The sequence below is a fragment of the Felis catus genome, chromosome E2 (assembly GCF_018350175.1).
Source record: "Felis catus isolate Fca126 chromosome E2, F.catus_Fca126_mat1.0, whole genome shotgun sequence".
NCBI lineage: Eukaryota > Metazoa > Chordata > Mammalia > Carnivora > Felidae > Felis > Felis catus.
In genome coordinates this window covers 18,668,769-18,690,617 of record NC_058382.1, presented here as the reverse complement: position 1 = coordinate 18,690,617, position 21,849 = coordinate 18,668,769, and the positions used below count along the sequence as shown (strand labels likewise).

The 21,849-nt window shown below is 41.8% G+C and overlaps 1 protein-coding gene across 4 annotated transcripts in view; it reads left to right on the top strand.

Moving 5' to 3' along the window:
* UBA2 (ubiquitin like modifier activating enzyme 2) overlaps positions 1-17,789 on the top strand; it is a 40,917-nt gene extending 23,128 nt beyond the window's left edge. Inside the window, exons 11-18 of one of the 4 annotated variants that reach the window (XM_019819600.3) lie at positions 188-281; positions 369-481; positions 4,924-5,079; positions 6,894-6,990; positions 11,292-11,397; positions 12,972-13,108; positions 14,566-14,783; positions 16,112-17,789. In XM_019819600.3, coding sequence (XP_019675159.1) covers positions 188-281; positions 369-481; positions 4,924-5,079; positions 6,894-6,990; positions 11,292-11,397; positions 12,972-13,108; positions 14,566-14,747 — 885 coding nt within the window. In that variant the 3' untranslated portion in view covers positions 14,748-14,783; positions 16,112-17,789. Of the gene's footprint in view, positions 1-187; positions 282-368; positions 482-4,923; positions 5,080-6,893; positions 6,991-11,291; positions 11,398-12,421; positions 12,474-12,971; positions 13,109-14,565; positions 15,428-16,111 lie in introns of those variants that run through there. The other 3 variants (XM_011289986.3, XM_019819602.3, XM_019819601.3) reach the window with 3 other exon arrangements.
* The last annotated feature ends 4,060 nt before the right edge of the window (positions 17,790-21,849 follow it).

The window sequence follows — 21,849 nt, the reverse complement described above, 5'->3', positions numbered from 1 at the left end:
TGCCCCCAATTCATCCATTCTCCATGCTACTATAAGGCTTTATGGGACTGGCCTCTCCTGCAAGGCCATCTCTTGTTCTAGTTGACGATGGTTGTTACACACATGTGAGAGTACTATTTTGAAGGTGATACTAACTAAATTAGTAAATCTGTGGGAAGGCTTGTTAAATTGTTTCAATTATTGGCAGGATGATCCATCTGCAATGGATTTTGTCACCTCTGCTGCAAACCTCAGGATGCATATTTTCAGTATGAATATGAAGAGCAGATTTGATATAAAATGTAAGTTGTTTTGTAGTTCAATTGTATCACTTAAAATTCTAAGTTATTCTTTTCTAACAGTTAAACATACTCATCTTTGTTTTTCAGCAATGGCAGGGAACATTATTCCTGCTATCGCTACTACTAATGCAGTGATTGCTGGGTTAATAGTGTTGGAAGGATTGAAGATTTTATCAGGAAAAATAGACCAGTGTAGAACAGTGAGTATTTCTTTTTCTTTCTTTCTTCCTTCCTTGCTTCCTTCCTTGCTTCCTTCCTTCCTTCCTTTCCTTCCTTTCTTTCTTTCTCTCTTTCTTTCTCTCTTTCTTTCTCTCTTTCTTTGTATCTTTCACAAGTAATCTCTGCATCCAATGTGGGGCTTGACCTCCCAACTCCGAGATCCAAAGTCTCATACTCTACCAACTTAGCCAGCCAGGCACCCCTGTCCACCCTCTTTTTTTTTTTTTTTTTTAAATATTTATTTATTTTTGAAACAGAGACAGCATGAACAGGGGAGGAGCAGAGAGAGAGGGGGACACACAGAATCTGAAGCAGGCTCCAGGCTCTGAGCTGTCAGCACAGAGCCCGACGCGGGGCTCGAACTCACGGACCATGAGATCGTGACCTGAGCCGAAGTCGGACACTTAACCGACTGAGCCACCCAGGCGCCCCAAGTCCGCCCTCTTTTTAATAGTAGTCTATATTTTAGGGGAAAAAAAGTAACTCTAAAAAGCACATTAAACAGAGCACCTAAAAAATTAAAACAATAAAATTGATTAAAGCAGTGGAAAAAACATTGTTCCAGTAGTAACCTTATGAGCTCATTTTTAAGCTTCCTGGAAGTTACCGTAAAAAGGAAAATATAGTTGCTTCTCTTATTTTATAAGCTAGTTTGCTTCTAACAGTTTCCAGAGTTTTACTGAATTCTTAGACTCATTGTATGGTTCCTTATAAAGTTTTTTCAATTTTAAGAGTTCTGTATGGTTTTTCAATTTTGTTTTGTCATTTTCTAGTTCTCTCCTTCATTCATGTTTTTGTTTTCTTCATGTTTTTCAATCTCCTTTTCTGTTTTAAACCTATTTTATGTTCTTTGATAATGTCTAAAGTTTTTACGGATGTATGTACTGTCCTTTCTGCTAGATATCATATTTTTTTGGCCTGTGTGGTATATGATTTGTGGGGTTTTTTGTTTTTTTTTTTAATCAACTTAGTTAAAACTGTCTGACAATTCTTAAGGACTTATTGAAGGTGTACTTCAAAGAGGATTTGTGTTTGTTTATATCTGGGTGCCTGGCATCCTACCAATCCAGTACTACTTTTAAATTTTGGGCTTTAGTTTTTCAGCTCCTCTAATCCAAGTTGCAAGTCTGCATGAGCCCTGTCCTACTGTAATGAAACATGAAGGAAGATATTTCCCTGCTCCCCTAAGCACCGAGGTCGCAATCATCTGTCTTGCTGTTTTTGTGGGAAAGATATTTTCCTCCTCTTCTTCACTTGCCTCCTCTTCCAGGTCCTTGCTTTATGGGAGTTTCTGTTAGAGAGTTCTACATGCACGAGGGATGGACTAGATTTATCTTTTAATTTTTTCTTTTTTTTAAAGTTTATATATTTTTGCAGAGAGAGACACAAAGCATGAGTGGGGGAGGGGCAGAGAGAGGGGGAGACACAGAATCTGAAGCAGGCTCTAGGCTCTGAGCTGTCAGCACAGAACCCGACGCGGGGCTCAAACTCAAGGACAGCAAGATCATGACCTGAGCCGAAGTCGGACACTCAACCGAGTGGGACACTCAACCGACTGAGCTACCCAGGCGCTCCTAGATTTATCTTTTAAAACCAAAGCCACTTGGACATTCTCTTTGGATTCCTGCTTTCACTTTGAGTTTGCCTGAAGATGATTTGCATTCTTAACGGCTTAGCAATTTAAAAAACTTCCTGAAAATACTTCTAGCGCAGATTTTTGCTCATTTATGTTTTCCTTTTTACTATAATGTTGACATGAAAAGACCAATTTATTTTTAGGAATTTTGAAATACATGTATGCATATATATTTTTTAATGTTTATTTTGGGGGAGAGAGAGTGCAAGCAGGGGATGGGCAGAAAGAGAGGGAAAGAGAATCTCAGACTCCGTGCTGTTTGTGTGGAGCCAGATGTGGGGCTCGAACTCAAAGACTGCGAGATCATGAACTTAGCCGAAATCAAGTTGGATGTCCCAGTTTTTAGGAATTTCTAAAAAACTACCTACTCTGCAGTGGTACTCATACTTTTCAGTGCTATCATTGATTTACTCTTAAAATATTTTTTATTGTTTCCATGTAGTTTCGGGGTGAATGGGTGTAGAATCATTGCCAGTCTGCTACCTTGATTTGGTTTAATTCTTTTTCTTAACTGTCAAAATTTTAATTTCTAAGAACTAGATTTTTTTTTTTTTTACATTTTATTTATTTTTGAGAGACCGAGCACAAGTGGGGGAGGGGCAGAGAGAGAGAGGGAGACACAGAGTCTGAAGCAGGCTCCAGGCTTCCAGCTGTCAGCACAGAGTCCGACACAGGGCTCAAACCCACAAACTGTGAGATCATGACCTGAGCCAGAGTCAGATGCATAACCGACTGAGCCACCCAGGTGCCCCTAAGAACTTCATTTTTGATTTCTACCTTCTAGCGGCCTGAGTTTGTCCTGTGGCTACAGTATGCATCCCTTTGAGCTCACAAACAATATTAATTGTTGAATTTATTTAAAATATCTACTCGTTCCTATAACATCCTTCTCATTTCTTTTTACTCAGCTTTTTCCCTCTTGGGTTAATGATGTTTATGTCTGGATTTTTTGGTTCACATTTATAAGTGAATTTTAAGGCGAATTAATAGTATTAGCCTGGGCATCAACAGGGTTAGCAGTTGCTTCCGTTACTGTCGACTTCCCTTCATATAGTTATCTTCCTAGTGAAGCTTAGATCAAACAAATCTGTTTTCCCCATTGAACCCTGCCTCTGACCTTGCCAATACAATGACTAACTTCTAGCAATACTGTTGCTACAGGAGCCCTCCTCCCAGCACTTGATTGCCTCTCACAGGATTTGGTTTTTCTTCTTTTTTTTAAAAAAGTAATCTCTACACCCATCATGGGGCTTGAACTCACAACCCCAAGATCAAGAGTCACATGCTTTTTTTTTTTTTAATTTTTTTTTTTTTTAACATTTATTATTGAGAGATAAGAGGGCATGAGCATGGGAGGGGCAGAGAGAGGGGGAGACACAGAATCCGAGGCAGGCTCCAGGCTCTGAGCTGTCAGCACAGCCCAACATGGGGCTCGAACTCAAACCATGAGATCATGACCTGAGCCAAAGTTAGACACTTAACTGACTGAGCCACCCAGGCACCCCATGAGTCGCATATTCTTCTGAGCCAGCTGGGCACCCCAGGATTTACTTTAAGCTTGGGGAATCTGAGGTTCCACTTTAAAACTCGTCTTAGCAGGTGGCCACACTTAACATGGTCATCACAAAGTGAGAAATTTGTGTATTTACTTCTAGTGTTCTTTTGACCTTTGTTTGTATTGATCTTGCTAGTGTTTGCTGAACTTTGTAGTAAAGTAATAATGACGTTAAGTTTGGGACCTTTTTTTGTTTTTTTAAGATAGAGAAAGAGAGCGTGCTTGTGTGCATGAGCAGGGGAAGGGGAGAGAGCATCTCAAGTAGGCTCCACACTGTCAGCACAGAGCCCAAGCAGAACTGGATTCCAGGAACCAGGAGATCATGAGCTGAGGTCAAGAGTCAGATGTTTAACCAACTGAGACACCTAGGCGTCCCTTAGTTGGGACCTTTTTAAATTTCAGTGCAAGTTTTTTATCCATTGCAATTTTTAAATTTTTCATTGGCTTTTATTTTTTGTTTGTATGCTTGGGAAATCATAAATAGGTGCTAATATTGCCTGAAGTACATCACTTTTTCTCTTCTTTATATAAACATTAATGTTGTAGTCGTCAAAGACAACTTGAAAAGAAAAACAGCACATTGGTTCCATGCATCTGTGAAAGTGTTACCATTATTCGGAGAAATTAGCATATTGGTATTTATTATTGGGAGGTTGGCTTAAAATTGATAAGAATAACCACTAGGAAGATACCCCAAAATTGATTTAATGATATCAGAGATGAATACAGCTAGGCCCTTAATTCACTAAGTTAGTTTGCAGAATAGTTTATAGAGTCTTCAAGATTTCTTTTCAGTAAACACAGCCTTTCACATGGTCACTAACTGTTAAAGAAAGTTGAAAGAAAATCAGTCTCTTAAAAAGGCTATGATTTTCTTTATGTTTTCTGCCATCTAGAAGGGAAGATTTAAGTCATTTTTAAAGTTTATTTGAGAGAGAGCATGCGGGGGGGGGGGGGGGGGGGGGGGAGGGAGAATGAGAATGAATGAATCAGTCCCAAGCACTCTCCTGTCAGTGCAGAGCTCAATGCGGAGCTCGAACTCAGAAACCATGAGATTGTGACCTGAGCCGAGATCAAGAGTCAGATGCTTAAGGAAGCCACCCAAGTGCCCCTATTTAAGTCATTTTTTATTGACCGTGCAGTAAAGAAGACCGTAGGCTTCAAATTATATGGTATATAAGGTATATAAAAGCATAAGATTTCTGGTTTCTGCCTGTATTTTTTCTTCAAAGATTTTTTTGAACAAACAACCAAACCCAAGAAAGAAGCTTCTTGTGCCTTGTGCACTGGATCCTCCTAACCCTAACTGTTACGTATGTGCCAGCAAGCCAGAGGTGACTGTTCGGCTGAATGTACACAAAGTGACTGTTCTCACATTACAGGATAAGGTAAGTGTACAGGCTGGTAATCTTCCACAAGGTTCGTTTTCCTTTCCTAAAAAAAAAAGAAAACGTAGGCTCCCTTTTGCGGTATAGTTTAACATGATAACAAACTAAACCACATAATTACTGTGAAAGGCTTTGACTGCTAAAGTGCATTGCTCTGATATTCTAGGTTGCTTTACTGTCTGGGTTCCTACTACGTTTTTGGTCTGTGGTTCCAGAATATGTGCCTCACATCCCAGAAAGGAATAGATGAATTTGGATGGAATATGCACCACAGGTTGTACAGAGGTGACACAGTTTCTTGGCAAGCAAGAGACACTGTTAGCAGATAGTGTGTGAATTGTGTTTTCTGACAGACGGTATCCTTAAATGGTCTAGTAAGGGTCCTGATTTTGGTGTGTTAAGTTGGCGTCTTAGGAAATGCAGCATTTGTGCATCTGGATATACCAGTGGCGCTGTGGAGTGAGGGAAATGGAAGTTTAGTGTGTGGTCTGGTCCTTAGGTTCCTCCTAAATTGGTTAGGTTAGTTTCTCTGTGTTTGGGAAGATTTCCAAAATGGCCTCAATGGATGCTACTTCCTACTTTGGGGATCACTTCAGATTGCTTTCTGATAACGTTCATCATCATGTTTCATATTTACCCAACATAGGGGGCATAGACCTTTGCGGCCCAGGCTGCTTGAGAGGGAATAGCCTTTCTCCCAGAATTGATTACACAGGGCAGATTGATTTGAGCTTACGTTTTGATGGAGAAGCAGCAGGATTTGGTATACTGGCCAGCAGAGGCTGATTGCCCCACCCGGTTCCTTAGGAAATAATTATAGTTGGTATGTACTCATTCTTGAGCTTAAAGGCAAGTCTACTATTTTTAGGGTAATATGACCTTTAGAGAATTCCCCTGTTATTTTTAAAAAATGTTTATTTATTTCTTTTGAGAGAGCATGAGCGAGTTGGGGAGGGAGAGAGAGAATTCCAAGCAGACTCCACACTGTCAGTGAACAGTGAGATCATGACCTGAGATGAAATCAGGAGTTGGACATTAACTGAGCCACCCAGGCGCCCTTCCCCTGTCATTTCTAAAAGCAGCTAGTATTTCACAGATTGTTACCACTCTTTATCCATCTTGAAATTTATTATTTAAAAAAAAATTTTTTTTGTGTGTTTATTTATTTTTGAGAGAGAGAGAGAGAGAGACAGAGCATGAGTGGCAGGGGGGCAGAGAGAGAGGGAGACACAGAATCCAAAGCAGGCTCCAGACTCTGAGCTGTCAGCACAGAGCCCCACGCAGGGCTCAAACCCACAAACTGCGAGGTCATGACCTGAGCTGAAGTTGGACGATTAACCGACTGAGCCACCCAGGCGCCCCTATCCATCTTGAAATTTAAAGAGAGATGGCACTTGGGAAGAGGAAGACTAATCCAAGAATCCGTCTTATAAATTTTCCATCTATAGAACATCTTCCACTACAGGATTGGCTTAGAGACTAAGATGAAATGTGTTAAATGTCTAGCTCAGTATCTAATCTGTAGGGAATACCAAGAGCCAATCAGGAGTTTGCAATCTCCCATTTGGAGGAAGTTTTATCTGAATGTTCTCAGTGGTCAAACATGGGAGTACAAGGTGGACAGCATGGGCATGGAGTAATTGGGTGAATTTCCAGTGCTTTCTGCATGTCCTGGGTGTCCTAAAGAACAACTTGCCCCCTTTCCATTTCCAATGGAACGGGAAAGTATGGGGGGAAAATGTCTGTTTTTTCTTTTTCTTTTTTTATGGTCTTTAACTACATATATTAATATGTTAAATTTTTTTGTCTTCTAGATCGTGAAAGAAAAATTTGCTATGGTAGCACCAGATGTCCAAATTGAAGATGGGAAAGGAACAATCCTAATATCTTCAGAAGAGGGAGAGACAGAAGGTATTACACGTTGCATTTATTCACTCTCCTCATTTGGGTAGAAACTGTATACATGAAGAAGTAACGTGAGTCTGTTCATTGTGCATATTGCTCGGTATCACAGCTGAAAGGGGCAATGTTTGGTCACGAAAGTGCACTCCCTAGGTGGCACTGTCTTGCTGGGATCACCACAGTTCCAGGTGTGGGGACTTCCATATTGTCAGGGTGTCTCAGGGACTGTTTCTCAAGAACCCAATGCACAGTTATGTTTACAGTGACCATAATGGTCTAGTCCACTAACAAGGACTATCCTTGCCTGGATCCTTGAAGCTAAATTAGTAATGGGAACATTGCCTTGGCCGTTAGGGTAATTTAAGGCTATTAAGGGGTTTTGTTTGTTTTGAGAGAGAGTGCACATGGGGATGGGATGGGAGGTACATAGGGAGAGGGCAAGAGAGAATCTTGAGCAGGCTCCACGCCCAGCTCAGAGCCCACACAGGGCTCGATCACAACCGTGAGATCGTGACCTGAGTGGAAATCAGGAGTCAGACACTTAACTGACGGAGCCACCTAGGCACCCCAAGGCTATTAGGTGTTTTGTCAAAGAGCAGAGAAGCCTTGATAGCCTGCCATAGAGCAGAAAGTAGTACTGAAAATCATTGCCCACCTTTGGCTCTCCAGGCTTTCTAGGCTTTCCTTTTCAAAAGTTCAGGCAGGTTGTCATCCCTTTTGTTAATGCGTTTGTTGTATAAAGTACAATGCATTTGGTTCAGTTTAAGCTTTCTTAGAATTGGTTATGGTTGTGCTCCCTTCAGACTGTGCTAGTCAATCTTCGTGTACTTAGATGTTCCCACACCTCTTCAGTCACTTTGGCAGCTCATCTCTTTGCGCTGCCATTTTAGTTGATTTCTCCACATCCCCAATTTTGTCATGGTACCATTACTTTGGGCACTGTTTTCCCAAAATAAGATGTATTTATTCACACATTTGTTCATTGGTCATTTATTCAGGACACTTTGTCAGATCCTGATAGGATTATTCAAATGTCAAGCCTTTAAATTAAAACTTAGTGTCAGGATTCCTCTTGGCTGTAGTTTCTAGTCAAGAAATTGCTTGAGATATTAGGTCATGAGTAATTCAAGACCCTGTTTTGGCTAGGTAGTAGTCTGTTTTAAGAATCCAGTTGAATGTTTAAGCCCCATTTTAGCTAGCTGTCTTCATATGCACATAGAAAGTTTGTCCATGACGATACATTCTCCCTTGGTTCTGGCCAGCTCTTTCAAATGCTTGGGCTTTAAAAATGGAAACTGGTCAAGAATCTCAGTGGCTTAAAACTGGTCCTTCTCAGTAGCACATGTAGCAGCATACATGTGCTACTGAGTACTAAGGGTGGGATTTATTCAAATACATTTAGGGCCCTGTGTTACAGGTATAGTCCTGTGTTTATAATTCGAGAATGAATAAGGCAGTGGTCCCTGTCTTGAAGTACTTTAAAGCCTGGAAGGAGAGGAAAGATGGTCAACAAGTGGATTTACTACAATCTAAGAAACAACTGTAGGAAGAGAGCATACAAGGTCGGAAGCCTTGTGAAGGGGAAGGGTCACAGGAGAAAGGACTCCTGGGCCAGTTCTTAAAGAAGTAAAGGCCCCCTGGCAGAGAAGGGAATGTCTACATTTGGGCAGAATCAGCAGCTGCTATAAAATGCATGAGCTTGTGAAACAACGTAAAAGGCTTTCAGAACGTCCAGGTATTTGTTTCACTGGAAAGTAGGGTGCTGTGGGGTTGGTGGTGGTGGCACAGCTGGAGGGCTTCGTGTGGCATACATGTGACATGTATTTGTAGTCCTCCCCCAGTGACCTCCTCCCACCAGGATTTATAAGCAGGGAATGTATTAATGTATTTACCTTCTAGCATAGTCTGCAGAGGCGGAGTTAAGCATGTGAAAGAAGAAGCAGGGGGCCAGTTAGGGAGAAAAAACTGAAGGTAGTGAGGGTTGTTTACTGAGGCATAAGCAGATGACAGAGTTGAGATTTGCAGTCAGAGTTTATGGGTTGGCCAGGTGAAGAAAAGTGTCATTGTTGGGCTTGTACAGGACTGTCGCCAGGACTCTGGCTTTGGAGATGATGTTAATTGACCAGGATAGATGCATAGTAGACTACTTTTCTTTCTAACATGTTGGATCTGAAGAGTTTGTAGTTAAGTAGGGAATATGTAAAAGGGCTTGAGGATGGAAGTCTGGGTAGGAGCTACCATTCTCTAAAGGCATTCCAGATAGATTAAAAAGTTAAAATAAGAAATCTGTAGGGGCGCCCTGCTGGCTCAGTCAGTGTTGCATATCTTGGTCTTGGGGTCATGAGTTGGAGCCCCACGTTGGATATAGAATTTACTTTAAAAAAAAAAAAAAAACCTAAAAGAATTAGAAACTGTCAGTAGTGGGGCGCCTGGGTGGCTCAGTCAGTTGGGCACATGACTCTTGATTTCAGCTCAGGTCATGATCCCAGGGTTGTGGGATCAAGCTTTGCCTTGGGCTCTACACTGTGCATGAAGCCTGCTTAAGATTCTCTCCCTCTCTGTCTCTCTGTCTCTCAGGTGTCCAACTTTGGCTCAGGTCATGATCCTGTTTGCGAGTTGGAGCCCCACATTGGGTTCACTGCTGTCAGCACACAGCCCACTTGGGATCCTCTATCCCCCTTCCTCTGTGCCCCTCCCCTGCTTGAGCTCTCTCTCTCTTTCTCTCAAAAATAAAAACATTAAAAAAAAAAAAAGATTTCTCTCTCCCCCTCTGCCCCCTCCCCCTCCCCCTCCCCCTCTCCCCCCCCCCCCCCCCCCCCCCCCCCCCCCCCCCCCCCCCCCCCCCCCTCTCTCTCTCTCTCTCTCTCTCTCTCTCTCTCTCTCTTTCTCTCTCTCCCTCTCCCCCCGCTCTTCTCTCCTTCTCTCCTTCTCTCCTTCTCTCCCCCACTTACTCTCCAAAAAAAGAAACCATCCTCAGAGCCTGGAGCCTGTTTCAGATTCTGTGTCTCCCTCTCTCTCTGCCCCTCCCCCGTTCATGCTCTGTCTCTCTCTGTCCCAAAAATAAATAAACGTTGGGAAAAAGAAACCATCATTAGTTTCTGAGTTTCAAGGAGGGGATCCTTTCTAAGCATTTTCCTTACAAGCAACTAAATAATAACCAACAAAGAAAAAGATTATTAGATTATATAGAAAATTACATACATTTAACGATAACTAGAATTTAAAATACAGTTTACTTAGCATGTGCCAGGCACTGTATAGGTCAACAGGTTCTATATAGCGTGTCCCTCATGGAGCAAATATTCAATAAAGTGCACTCTGTTGTGAGGAGAGGGTATAAATTGGGAGCAAAGTGAGGAAGCAGTTTTGTAAATGATACTTGAGTGCTTGTGTAGGTTAAGAGAGAGGAGCATCTGAACATTCAGGGGAGAAAGGATAATTAAGGCAGAAAGACCCAACAGTAGGTAGGAGGAGGTGGTGACCTAAAAAGTTGGGTTGGAGGAATTGTTCTTCATGGGAGTATTTTAATCCATGTATCAGGTTTATTGAGTGTTAGGGGGTGCTGTGTTAGGTACTTTGCTGCATGAAGCAGAAATGACATGTGGAAACTAAAACTATAGAGTGATTATTTTTGGGAGTCCCCACTGACTTGTCATTGAGAAATGTTGAAAATTTGTGTTGAAAAACGGAAAGATCCATTCAAATCAACAGTTTTCTCATCTTACTGTAAAATTTGCTGAAAAGTGAAGTTGTTGTAGATAATCTCTTTGTAAGTAGAATATATGTTGAACAACTCTAAAAGTCGTCTTCGACTCCTTCAGGATTCCAGATTAATTTGGTTTGAATGGGAGAGTGTCAATTTCTCACCGTTTGGGTTTTTTTGCAACAGTTTTAATAGTTGAGCTTTCATTCAGGGCTGAATTTCTAAGTGTCTAATATTGTAGGGCCACCATTCCAAAATATGCAGACAGAGTGACTTAAGTGACAGAAATTTATTTTCTCATAATTCTGGAGGCTCCAGGTCGAAAGATCAAATTATCCACAGGTTTGCTTTCTCTTGAGGTCTCTCTCCTTGATTTCTGAGAAAAATGTTGGATTATGCCCAGCCTGACAGCCTCATTATATCTTCATCACCTTTTTAAAAAAAACCACTCTCTCACATTCTGAGGTGCCTAGGGTTAGGGCTTCAACATACGAATTTGAGGGGATGACAATTGAGCTTATAGAGGGGGGATTAACCTTTTTAAAGCTAATGTGACTGCTCTGTGGAAATATAACTTTAGTATCTAAATTTCTTTCCAATTTCTTAGCTAACAATCATAAAAAGCTGTCAGAATTTGGAATTAGAAATGGGAGCCGGCTTCAAGCAGACGATTTCCTTCAGGACTATACTTTATTGATCAACATCCTTCATAGGTGGGAACTATTAATATTTTAAGTGTAAGAAATTATTTGAATATTTAAAGAGTGAAGAAAAAGATGTTTTCTTACCCTTAAGCCCTGCTGTTCACTTGAAACCACATGGTATATTTGCTTGAGTTGGCTACTCAGTTCCTTTGAGGCTTGACCTACAGAGGAATTTGGGGAATTCTGAAATAAAAGGAATAGGCAAAAAATGTTTAAGGGTAACTATCATCCGTGGTGTCTGATCAGAAAGACCTAGAAAAGGTAGAAATCCAAGCATTTGAATAGTTATAATCAGAGATGAGTTCATTTTGATAGTTGAACTAAAATAAAAATTTCAACCATTTTAAAGATTCATTAGAAGAAAGGAAGAAATATTTCCCTCATAAAACACAAATTTAACTTGTGATCTTAATAATGAGATAATGAAAAGAATTATAGATGTTTGAATCACTTTTTTTTTAATGTTCTGCCTATTTTATAAAAAAACTTCAAAGTGCTTGCATTACAGAGTATTTGCATGTATATAACACAGTTAAAATACAGATAGTCTTCCATTTTGGTATGTTTACCTGTCAAATAAAGTGCACTTTTGTGCATGCCCATTGACACACCTAATTGCACACCAACTTAGGACTTTGAGCATTATCTTACAAACATGGAGGGTTGCTGCCTGCATCTGATTGTTTTGCCAGTATTGCCATCTCTTTGCAAACATACAGTTTGTGTAGTTGTTTGGAGAATATCACATTTTATATACTTGGTTTATAAAAAGCATAAAATGACAGGGAAGACTGAATGTGAGTTATTAGTAAGGAGTATAAGTTTCACAAAGTTAGACAATTGAGTCAAAGAGAATTTTTGCTAGGGTGTGATCCCTAGTCTCAATTAGACACCGTTGGATGTCCGTGGTGTGCTCGTGTTCAAGTTCACAAGAAAAAACAATGAAAGTAGATCTACAGTAAAATGGAAATATCAGATGGTGTCTAAAGAGGAGGCATAATTAGGGTTGTTTTTTTTTTATCATATTTTTTAGCTCCTTGGGAACAGAACCCTCCCCCCTTATAACATAACATGTAAGTCTTTTGTTTGACTTTCATGCATTAAACTTTCATACATGTTTTTGCAAATGTGTTACAAAATCAGGGTACTGCCAGTAAAGATGGTGGGGAGACCCAGAGTCCATGTAACCCTGTTCCTTAAACGCCAAATTACTTTGGTCAAGATCAGGGTTGAGTGTATAGACTCTTCACCTGGTAGCTAAAGAAATAATGCCTTAAGAACAACATTGGGCCACAAAGTTTTAGACTCCGTTTTCTGCTCTAGAAGTGGAAGTTATGTAACATTTTTAAAAAACCTTTTCCCTGATTTGAAGGGGCAATGGTATTGAACACTTGAAGTAGAGTTTTGAATTAACAACAGAAATTTGTTGTGTGCAGTGTTATTTTTAATTTTAGCTCTTTGAAAATCAGCATCTGTATATTTGGTGTGTACATAGTAAATGCACTTAGAGCTTTGAGGAACAGTGTCTCTCTGATGTGCCTTTGTCATGGGGTCCAGTTTTATAGTGTCTGATTATTTTACAGTGAGGACCTAGGGAAGGATGTTGAATTTGAAGTTGTTGGTGATGCCCCAGAAAAAGTGGGGCCCAAACAGGCTGAAGATGCTGCCAAAAGCATAACCAATGGCAGTGACGATGGAGCTCAGCCTTCCACGTCCACTGGTGAGTCATGGCCCTAGCCAGCCAGCATTTTGTTAATTAACCCACCAAGCAAGACATTATATAGAAACAAACTATGAGTATTTTACGAATTTTACCGTAAAATAGAAATCTGTAGGATTGTTAAAGGTGTAGATTGGTTTGGCATTGGTTGTTTTAATTCTTATGGAAAATAGGAACTATTATTTTTTGTTAGTGGGCTTTTAAAACTAGAAGTGTTGGTGAGTTTACTAGTGTGTGAAGACAGTTCATTCTTAGTAGTAGTTTTGGATTTTGTATGCTTGTTTCCCTCTAAATAGGGGAAGCAAATCAATGCATCTCTGTTGAGTGAACAGATGCTCAGTAAGTATAGAATTTTAGAATTTCGCAGTTTCCTGAGAACCGGTATGACTTTGGTAAAGTGCATCAGGGACTCTGTTACCCTGAGTTTTCAGTGCTAGTGCTTGGTAATTTACTGTGCTCGGATTTGGATGTTTACTACCTGCTCACATCCCGCAACCCTCCTCTCTTCATTTTTCAGTCAGGAAACTAAAGTTAACTTTTTTTTAACCCCAAGTTTTTGGTGTTCTTTGGAATATGGTTGTTCTTGGTTCTCCTGTCCTCTCAGAATTTTAAAGATGAACTTTGAGACTTAACTAGAGCATGGCCCACCTGTGAGCCATGGGTTCATGACCTTTTTTCCCCTCCAGAAATGGAAAAGTCTGTCATTCTCCTATGAGGAAGGGACTATGGTCATTTTTAAAAAATCATAATTTGAAATATGCATTGATTGATCCATTACCATGGGGTTTGGGAGGCTTTAGCCATGAGTAAGATAGGCAGGTACTCTGCCTTTGGTTTGGCAGGGGTGGGATGGGGGGGTGGTACACAAAACCAACTGTAGTGTAAGGTTAAGAGCATGCACTATAGAGCCCACTGTGTGGGTTTGAATCCTGGCCTCGACTTCTGCTGTTGTGTAGCCTTGGGCAAGTCAGTCTCTGTACCTCAGTTTCCTTTTCTAGAAAACGGATAATATTATTGTCTTCTTTATAGGGTTGTTGTGATGATTAAATGAGTTGTTATATGCAAAGTGCTCAGAACAGTTCCTGGCACCTTGTAAGTGCTATGTATATGTTGTTGTTGTTGTTTTATTATTATTATTACCACCGCTACCAGTATTAGGATATGCACCCTCCCCTTTTTTGTTGGAGAAATAGAAACAAGGAGCTATAATAATTTGAGTTACATAATGCTTGTTACAGTTTTTTTGTTTAGATTAGAAAACAAAAATAGGTGCTCATTACAGAAAACATTAAAACAGTACAGAAATGTATAATGTATAAAGTGGAGGTTCCCTAAGGGTAGCTATTCTTAAGTTTGATGTATATTGGAAATGCTAACTTTTCACTTTCATAAAATGTTAGTGAATCACTAGTAACGCCCACACTTGTAACCATTTTTTCCTTTTTTTTTGAAATAAGCACAAGAGCAAGATGATGTGCTCATAGTTGATTCAGATGAAGAAGGTCCTTCAAATAATGCTGACATCAGTGAAGAAGAGAGAAGTCGCAAGAGGAAATTAGATGAGAAAGAGAATATCAGTGCAAAGAGGTCACGCACAGAACAGACAGAAGAGCTTGACGATGTCATAGCATTAGATTGAACAGAAATGCCTCTAAACAGAACCCTCTTAACTGCAGTAGGTCATCTGGGCAGAACCAGGTTATTTGTTATGTCCTTTGTTCCAAAGGGGAAAAAATGACACCGTTGACCTGAAGATGATTCTGCTCCCTTTGAAAGCATTCATTTTGCTAGAACAATTAGAAACATTGCAGTATGCTGTATTGAAAGTAGGATTATAGTTTTAAAGCCCTTTGAACAAAGTGTGTGCATAACCAGTCATGAGATAAAACACCACAATGCATGTTGCCTTTTTAATGTAAATACCCTTAGGTATCATTTAACAGTTTTAAAATATTGTGGTTTAGTAAAGTTGATACCTGGTTATAAATATTATGCCTTTATTTTTGGTTAGAAGAAGAATTATTTTTAGCCTAGATCTAACCATTTTCATACTCTTAACTGACTGAAACAGATTCAAAGAAGTATCACGTGCTATGCATCGAAACTTGTTTTTAAATGTTAACTGGCACTATGTATATTAATGTAAAACAATGTTAATTTACTCAAGTTTTCAGCTTGTACTGCCTGGTATGTCTGTGTAAGAAGCCAATTTTTGTGTATTGTTACAGTTTCAGGTTATTTATATTTGGTGTTTTGTAGAACTCAAATAAGACTACACTGTACTTATGGACCAAATAAATGGCATCTGCATACTTGTTATACGAGCCTGCAGAGTTCACGTTTCTGCTGCCTTATTGGGTTTATATACTACTGCAGGCATGCAAAATTCTTCCCTTCTAAAAAACTAACTCATAATGGATGTGAAGGTTAAAAATGACCTCCACGGTTTGCCATAGATGAGTACTTTCTAAAATAAAATTTTTAATGGCAATGTTGCTTTTTAAGTTTGGATTGTAAACAACTGGCCTTTTGTTGAGAATTCATTTAAGTGGTCTTTGCCTAGCCCCAGTAACATAGAACCTTGGCTTTGAGATTCCAGAGCAGGGGAGAGTCTTCATTCTGCAGTCTTCCCTGGGCTGCCCCTCCAACCCCCAATTCATCAAAGTCCCTTCTTGAGTGTACCATTTAGAGCCCAACTCCAGCATACAGATGTGGCCAGACCAGCACTAGATGGATCAGCACCTATGTCTCTGCCCAGGACCTTAGAGTACCCTGGCCCTTAGGGTTCTTCTCTCTTCACACAGATGTGCCTTGAATTTTCAGATAATAGAAACCCCTGAAGCTGTTTTCCCCCATTCTGTACCTTGGCCTTGGTGGTTTTGACCACAGTCAATTCAAATCTCAAGTTGATAGCTCATTGTTTTGTTCCCCTTTGTGTAATTCTTACTCTGCCATCTAGCTTATTAATTCTTACTCCTTGTTTTATATCATTTGTAAATTCAGAATGTAATCAAAGCCTTCAGAAAATCATGTTGAACAAGACTCAGCCCTCAGGAGCATGCTGCTTGATGCCCACAAGATGGACTGACTTCCAGCCTTCAGTACAGCAGTGAGCAAGCTGAATCCCCACCTACAACTATAGGAGTCTGTGAGGTTCACTTTACCTTTAGATTTTTAGAAGATGTTCCATTTTCCTCCAGGAAAAAGAAAATCTCAAAATGACAAAACTATGTAACAGACAATAATGAAATATTCTGGAATACCACCTCTCGGAAATGTTTCAGTTAACTGGTTGGTCACTGGTGATCATGGTCAGTTTGGAAATTCCATTCCTAAAACCTCACAGTGCCCCTTTAGACTCAACTGTCCATGTGTTTTCAGCATTTTGTATATGTACGTTCTTTTCCATTTTAATGTACATGGCAATGAGTACCAGTTTGATCTGTAGAGATACGCTTGTGTTTTGGGAGACCAGTGCATTTTGTCTCTACAACTCTGTTACTACCTTTTCCAGCAGGGTCTGTCCCTTTTCTACCTGTTTCAATAAAATCAGGGTCAGCAAGGCAGGTCCAACACAGAGGTATTGCCCAAGTAGACTAAGCAGATCCAAGCTGCCTCCACATACCTGGAGCATGGAGACACTCTAGATTTGGCCTTGTGTTCATGGTTTTCCCATGTGAGTTTGTCTTCTCAGTTGGGGAGCCGGACGCAGAGCTCGTCAAGGGTCTTTCCCCAGCAGCTCTATCCTGAAATAGTCTGACAAACCATCTTCCAGCCTTAATGGGAACGGTCTGGTGACTCAAGTTTACCTATGTAGCCTGTTGTCTCAAAGATCAATCTGCATACTTGGCATGTATGAGAGGATTCAGTGTTTTAATATAGAATAGCCTGACCCCTTCATGAAATAACCAATCAGGCGGACATCAATGGATGCCAAAACCTTTTGCAAAAGGCTGTTGAACAGAATCTTTACACAGTGCTCAAATGTTGCTATAAAAATAATTTGCAAAACGAAAAAAATCAACCTTTGATAACGGACTGATCTGTCACCGCTATAAACCTGTCTTCAGACCTAGTAACAATAATGGGACAACTTGATGTGTGCTTCGTAATGAGATGATATGAAGAATACAACAGAACGTAGGCAAAAAAACCCATGTTAACCTGAACTTAATCCACCATCTAGACCTGACTTCCAGCTGACAGGAAATAGAGGGGGTAGAGGAACAAACCAAACAACATTAGGTGACAACTACAGAATGTGGGACATTCTGGAACTCAAGTGCAAAATAAATGACTTTAACAATTCTTGTGACAATTGGAAATGGAATAAAGTGATAATGGAATTATTTTCTTAGGTATAATAATGTACTTATGGAGGCTACTGTCCTTATTCTTGGAATATTAGGAATAAAATGAAGCTTCATAACAACTTTTAAATGGCTCAGCAAAATGTATAATAAAGATAAAATTAACATTTATTGAATCTAGGTGGAGCCTGTATACATTGTTCATTGTACTATCCAACTTTTCTCTGAAAACTTTCATAATAAAGGTGGATATATATATATATATATATATAGTCTGTATTTTCCTTTTGAGCCTATGTGACTTTCAAGTTTTGTAATGAATATATTCTATGATTTAAATCAAAAAGGCAATAAAGTTATTAAAAATCTAAGTTGGCATGAGAAAGTGTTGCAGTGATTCCTGGGTCCAACATTTATGAAGTCCTCTGGGTCCTTGTTGCTAGGCTGTGACTTAGGAAGAATTCTCTTTCATTTGAGTCTCCGTAGAATCAAGATAGCCAAGTTGCTCCCAGTAGATTAGTGGTTCGCTTAGAAGTTGTAGAAAACATTTGGTTCATAATAGGTGTTCCTGTTCCTGAAAATTGCCCATCGGTAGCAGGCGTCTGAAGGCATCTGGAGAGGACTTGCTCTGTGGCCAAGGAACATGGGCAAATTTAAGCTTCCTACTAGCCTTTTGTAATCTATAGAAAATCGAAACTTAGAAAGTCAAAGCAGGGAAGAAAGGATGATGGCAGATATTTCTAGTCATTGTGTCTTGGGGAGGTGGTAAAGGCCTCCCAGCATCTCCATTTTGACCATTTCCAGGAGGATATATTTAGAGAAGTATTTTTATAGACGCTTTCATACTGGGAATACATTATTTGCATTCTGCACACAGAGGGAAGTTTTTTTTTTTGTCCCCTGCAACTAATTTAAAATAAATTCCAGCCAAGAGTTTTGAGAAATTTTTGAACTGCTCTCACTAAAAAAAATCAAGTTGAACTACAGGATTATGATGATGCTGTGCAGTTTGATTATATTCTGAAGATACTATGTTATTCTGATAAAACAACATTTTGGGGAGTTTTGCTAATTGTCTCTGACTCAGCTTTAAACATTTTTAATCTTGCAACAAGTGATGACTTACATAGGCAAAGGCTCAGAAAAATTTTACTAGAATGTACAAATGCTCCAGGGTCCTCAGGCTTTTACTTTAGAAATCCACCAACGGGATTGCCTGGCTGGCTCAGTCAGTAGAGTACGCTACTCAATCTCAGGGTGGTGAGTTCAAGCCCAATATTGGGTGTAGAGCTTATTTTAAAAAACGGGTGCCTGGGTGGCTCAGTCAGTTGAGCATCTGACTGTTGATTTTGGCTCAGATCATGATCTCGTGGTTTGTGGGTTCAAGGCCAAAGTGGGGGTCCTCGTGAGCCTGCTTGGGATGCTCGCTTTCTTCCTTTCTGCCCCTGCTTGCCTGCGCACGCTGTCAGAAAAAAAAAAAAAAAGCCACCAACAATTCACTTTCTCAGGTCAATCTCAGAAAAATGTAGGCATTGTGTACAGTGTCATTCATTCTATAAACATGTATTGCATCCCTACTCTGTGCCATGCCACACTGAGGAAACCTTGACAGCCTGTGTAGAAACCTTTGAAAGCAGTAAGACACTAAGGACTATTCACAGAAACTCAACTTCTTAGAGAAACCCAAGGTAGCAATAGGCGGTAGGATGGGGATCTGAGGACCCACATCTTCTGTGTCGTCCAGGTTCCCAATTGGTCCCAGCATCTGCTTCCAGCAGCACTGAGTCATGAACACCAAACTCAAGCTCAAAAATGTGATACCAAAAGCTGTTGGAATCAACATTATCAAATGCTCCCCACGCCCTGCCCCATGGAACTGCAGACCTGCTGGGGTGTTTGTTTGCCACACACAAAGTTTGTGTATAAATGCCCTTTCCTGGGTGCAGGATAAGGTTTCAGGACAAGAAAGGGAAGGTCCTTCCAAGGAAGGACCAACTGCTCCCTGATGAAGGAAGGAAGGAAGGGGCAATTCTCACATCCTAACCCTAATTCTTAGATTGGGGAACCAAGCCTGTCCATGGCTTTGACTCTTCTGTGCCTCTGAAGAGGCCAAAGGGGGGATACCAGGACCAGGGGAAATTGGTGGACTCAATCTGATAGAAAAAGCTGGGCCTCAAAGGAGGGGATGGAAAAATCCCTTTGGGGACAGCTCCCAGTACATGCCCTCCCAGTAGAGAACACACACCTTGGGTCTCGTGCTGTGCGTGGGGAGACTAGCCCCTAGGAGCTGAGCTGGGAGAGGTACAATTGGGCTTCAAGTGAAAGATTTCCTGCTGCTCTCCCTAGGAAGTACTATTTCATAAGGGTAAAGACTGCTGCAACCTGGAGGAGGGAAAGAAGAGTGGATCCCAGCAACTCCTCCATGTGGAGTTTGGCTGTGTGCCGTCCCTCTTCCCTCAGAACCCAAGTTAGACAGCCACACTTGATTGGCATCTGAATGTGTCCCAAGACCGTGGGAAAAAAAACCTGACTTGTGTCTATAATTGGGGTCCAGACACTACAGACAGATAAGGGGATCTGATGGAAGCCAGATTACAAGGAGAGACAGGAGGAGGATCTTTTTGTTGTTTTTGTTTAAGGTTTATTTATTTTTGAAAGAGAGCACAAGCAAGGGTAGGGGCAAAGAGAGAGAGAGAGAGACAGAATCTGAAGCAGGCTCCAGGGCTTGAACCCACAAACTGGGAGATCATGACCTGAGCCAAAGTCGGATGCCTAACTGACTGAGCCATCCAGGTGCCCCAAGTTGAGCGACTTTGGCTCAGGTCATGATCTCATGATCTCGTGGTTTGTGAGTTCGAGCCCACATCAGGCTTGCGGCTGTCAGTGCAAAGCAGGCTTTGGATCCTGTCTGCCTCTCTCTGCCCCTCCCCTACTTGTGCTTTCTGAAAAATAAATAAACATTAAAAAATTTTTAAAAAACATTTCTTGGAACATTACTGCATAGAGTATTTTTGTTTGTGTATGACACCATTAATACCACCAAATTGCTCTTCCTGACAGGATGTGCCAACTGACACTCATACCAGTAAAATATATGCAAGTTTCACCACGTCCATTTTTAAATAGTAGTGCGGTCAGTGAAATGTGATACTTCATTGCTGATTTAATTTGCTTTTCTCAGAGTGGAGATCATTTTTCATGCAATGATATCCTCCAGATATTTGCTCCCCCAAACACTTGCATCCACGTGTACCTGCCCTCAACACCGTGAGCTTGGCTGGCGGTGGGTGGCCGGGTGGGTTGGAGTTTTGCAAGATCTGAGAGGTGCTGGGGAAGAACTGCTGGGTAAGCCACTGCTCAAACGCCAACTGAGGAGAATGGCGCTCCTCATCAATGTTGAGGCCGGACACCCTGGTCAGTCTGCACCGACACAATTCCCCATTCAGGCTCCCTGCGCCCAGCGACACTGTGGGCACCTTCCTGAAATCCTCTGAGCAGGGAGTGCCTGCAAAAGTGAAAAGTCTTCCACTCAAGGTCGTTTTCCGTTTTCCTCAATCCACCGGGTCTTGACAGATGATGGTTTGCTTTTCTTCTCTACAAGCTGTTTGAAATATACAAGGACAAGAACTCGGTAGCTTGTGCTTTGGGGAGACAAAGCACTAGTTAGCTCTCGTTCACTGCTCCTCCCTCCCAACGTGGTCCCTGAGGCCCCACTCCTTCCCAGTACCTGTGGCAGCGCAGGTGATTCCAGGAGCCTCCTTGGTGCCTCATCCGGGGCCCCTGAAGGCAGGTGCTGGAAAAAGGGAGTGTCCTCACAGCTCTTCGTGACTGCCTGCGGTGGCCACATCTGGGGCTCACTAGCCAACTGGATTAGCCTGAGTGAGGCCTGCTTCGGGCCTGGCCTGGCCTTGGGGGCCTGCGACCTGTCCCCAGCCAACCCTGGCTCCCAGCACTCGGCCCCTTCCCCACTAAGTAGTCGGCGGCTCCTGAAACCGATGCGCAGCCGGTTGGCTGGCTCCGGGACCGGCTGGGTGGGGGTCGAGGGGTCACTCGAGGTCCTGGGGGCGCATCTGCACGCGACGCAGTGTTCTCCTGGGTCCTGGGGCAGGCGCAGCGCTTCGGCCCTGGGCTGAACTAGTCCGGCCCAGCGCCTGAAAGTGTGGCGGCGCTGGTTAGTGAGATGGGAGGATGTGGGAACCGTTTGTCAACTGCTCGTATTTCTTATTCCGGCCGGGACTGGGGGAGCCGCCTCCAGCTCAGCCCGCGGGAATGTGGGACCTTTCCAGAGGCCCGACGGCCCCGGGCGCACCGCGGCGCCACAGCCGAGGCCAGCTCCCAGCTGCACGCCCCGGCGTCCAGGCCCAGCCTCCGCGCCCCTCCGAGCTCTCGGCGAAGCGCGGCCACCGCCGCGCCGCAGCCGCCGCCGCCGCC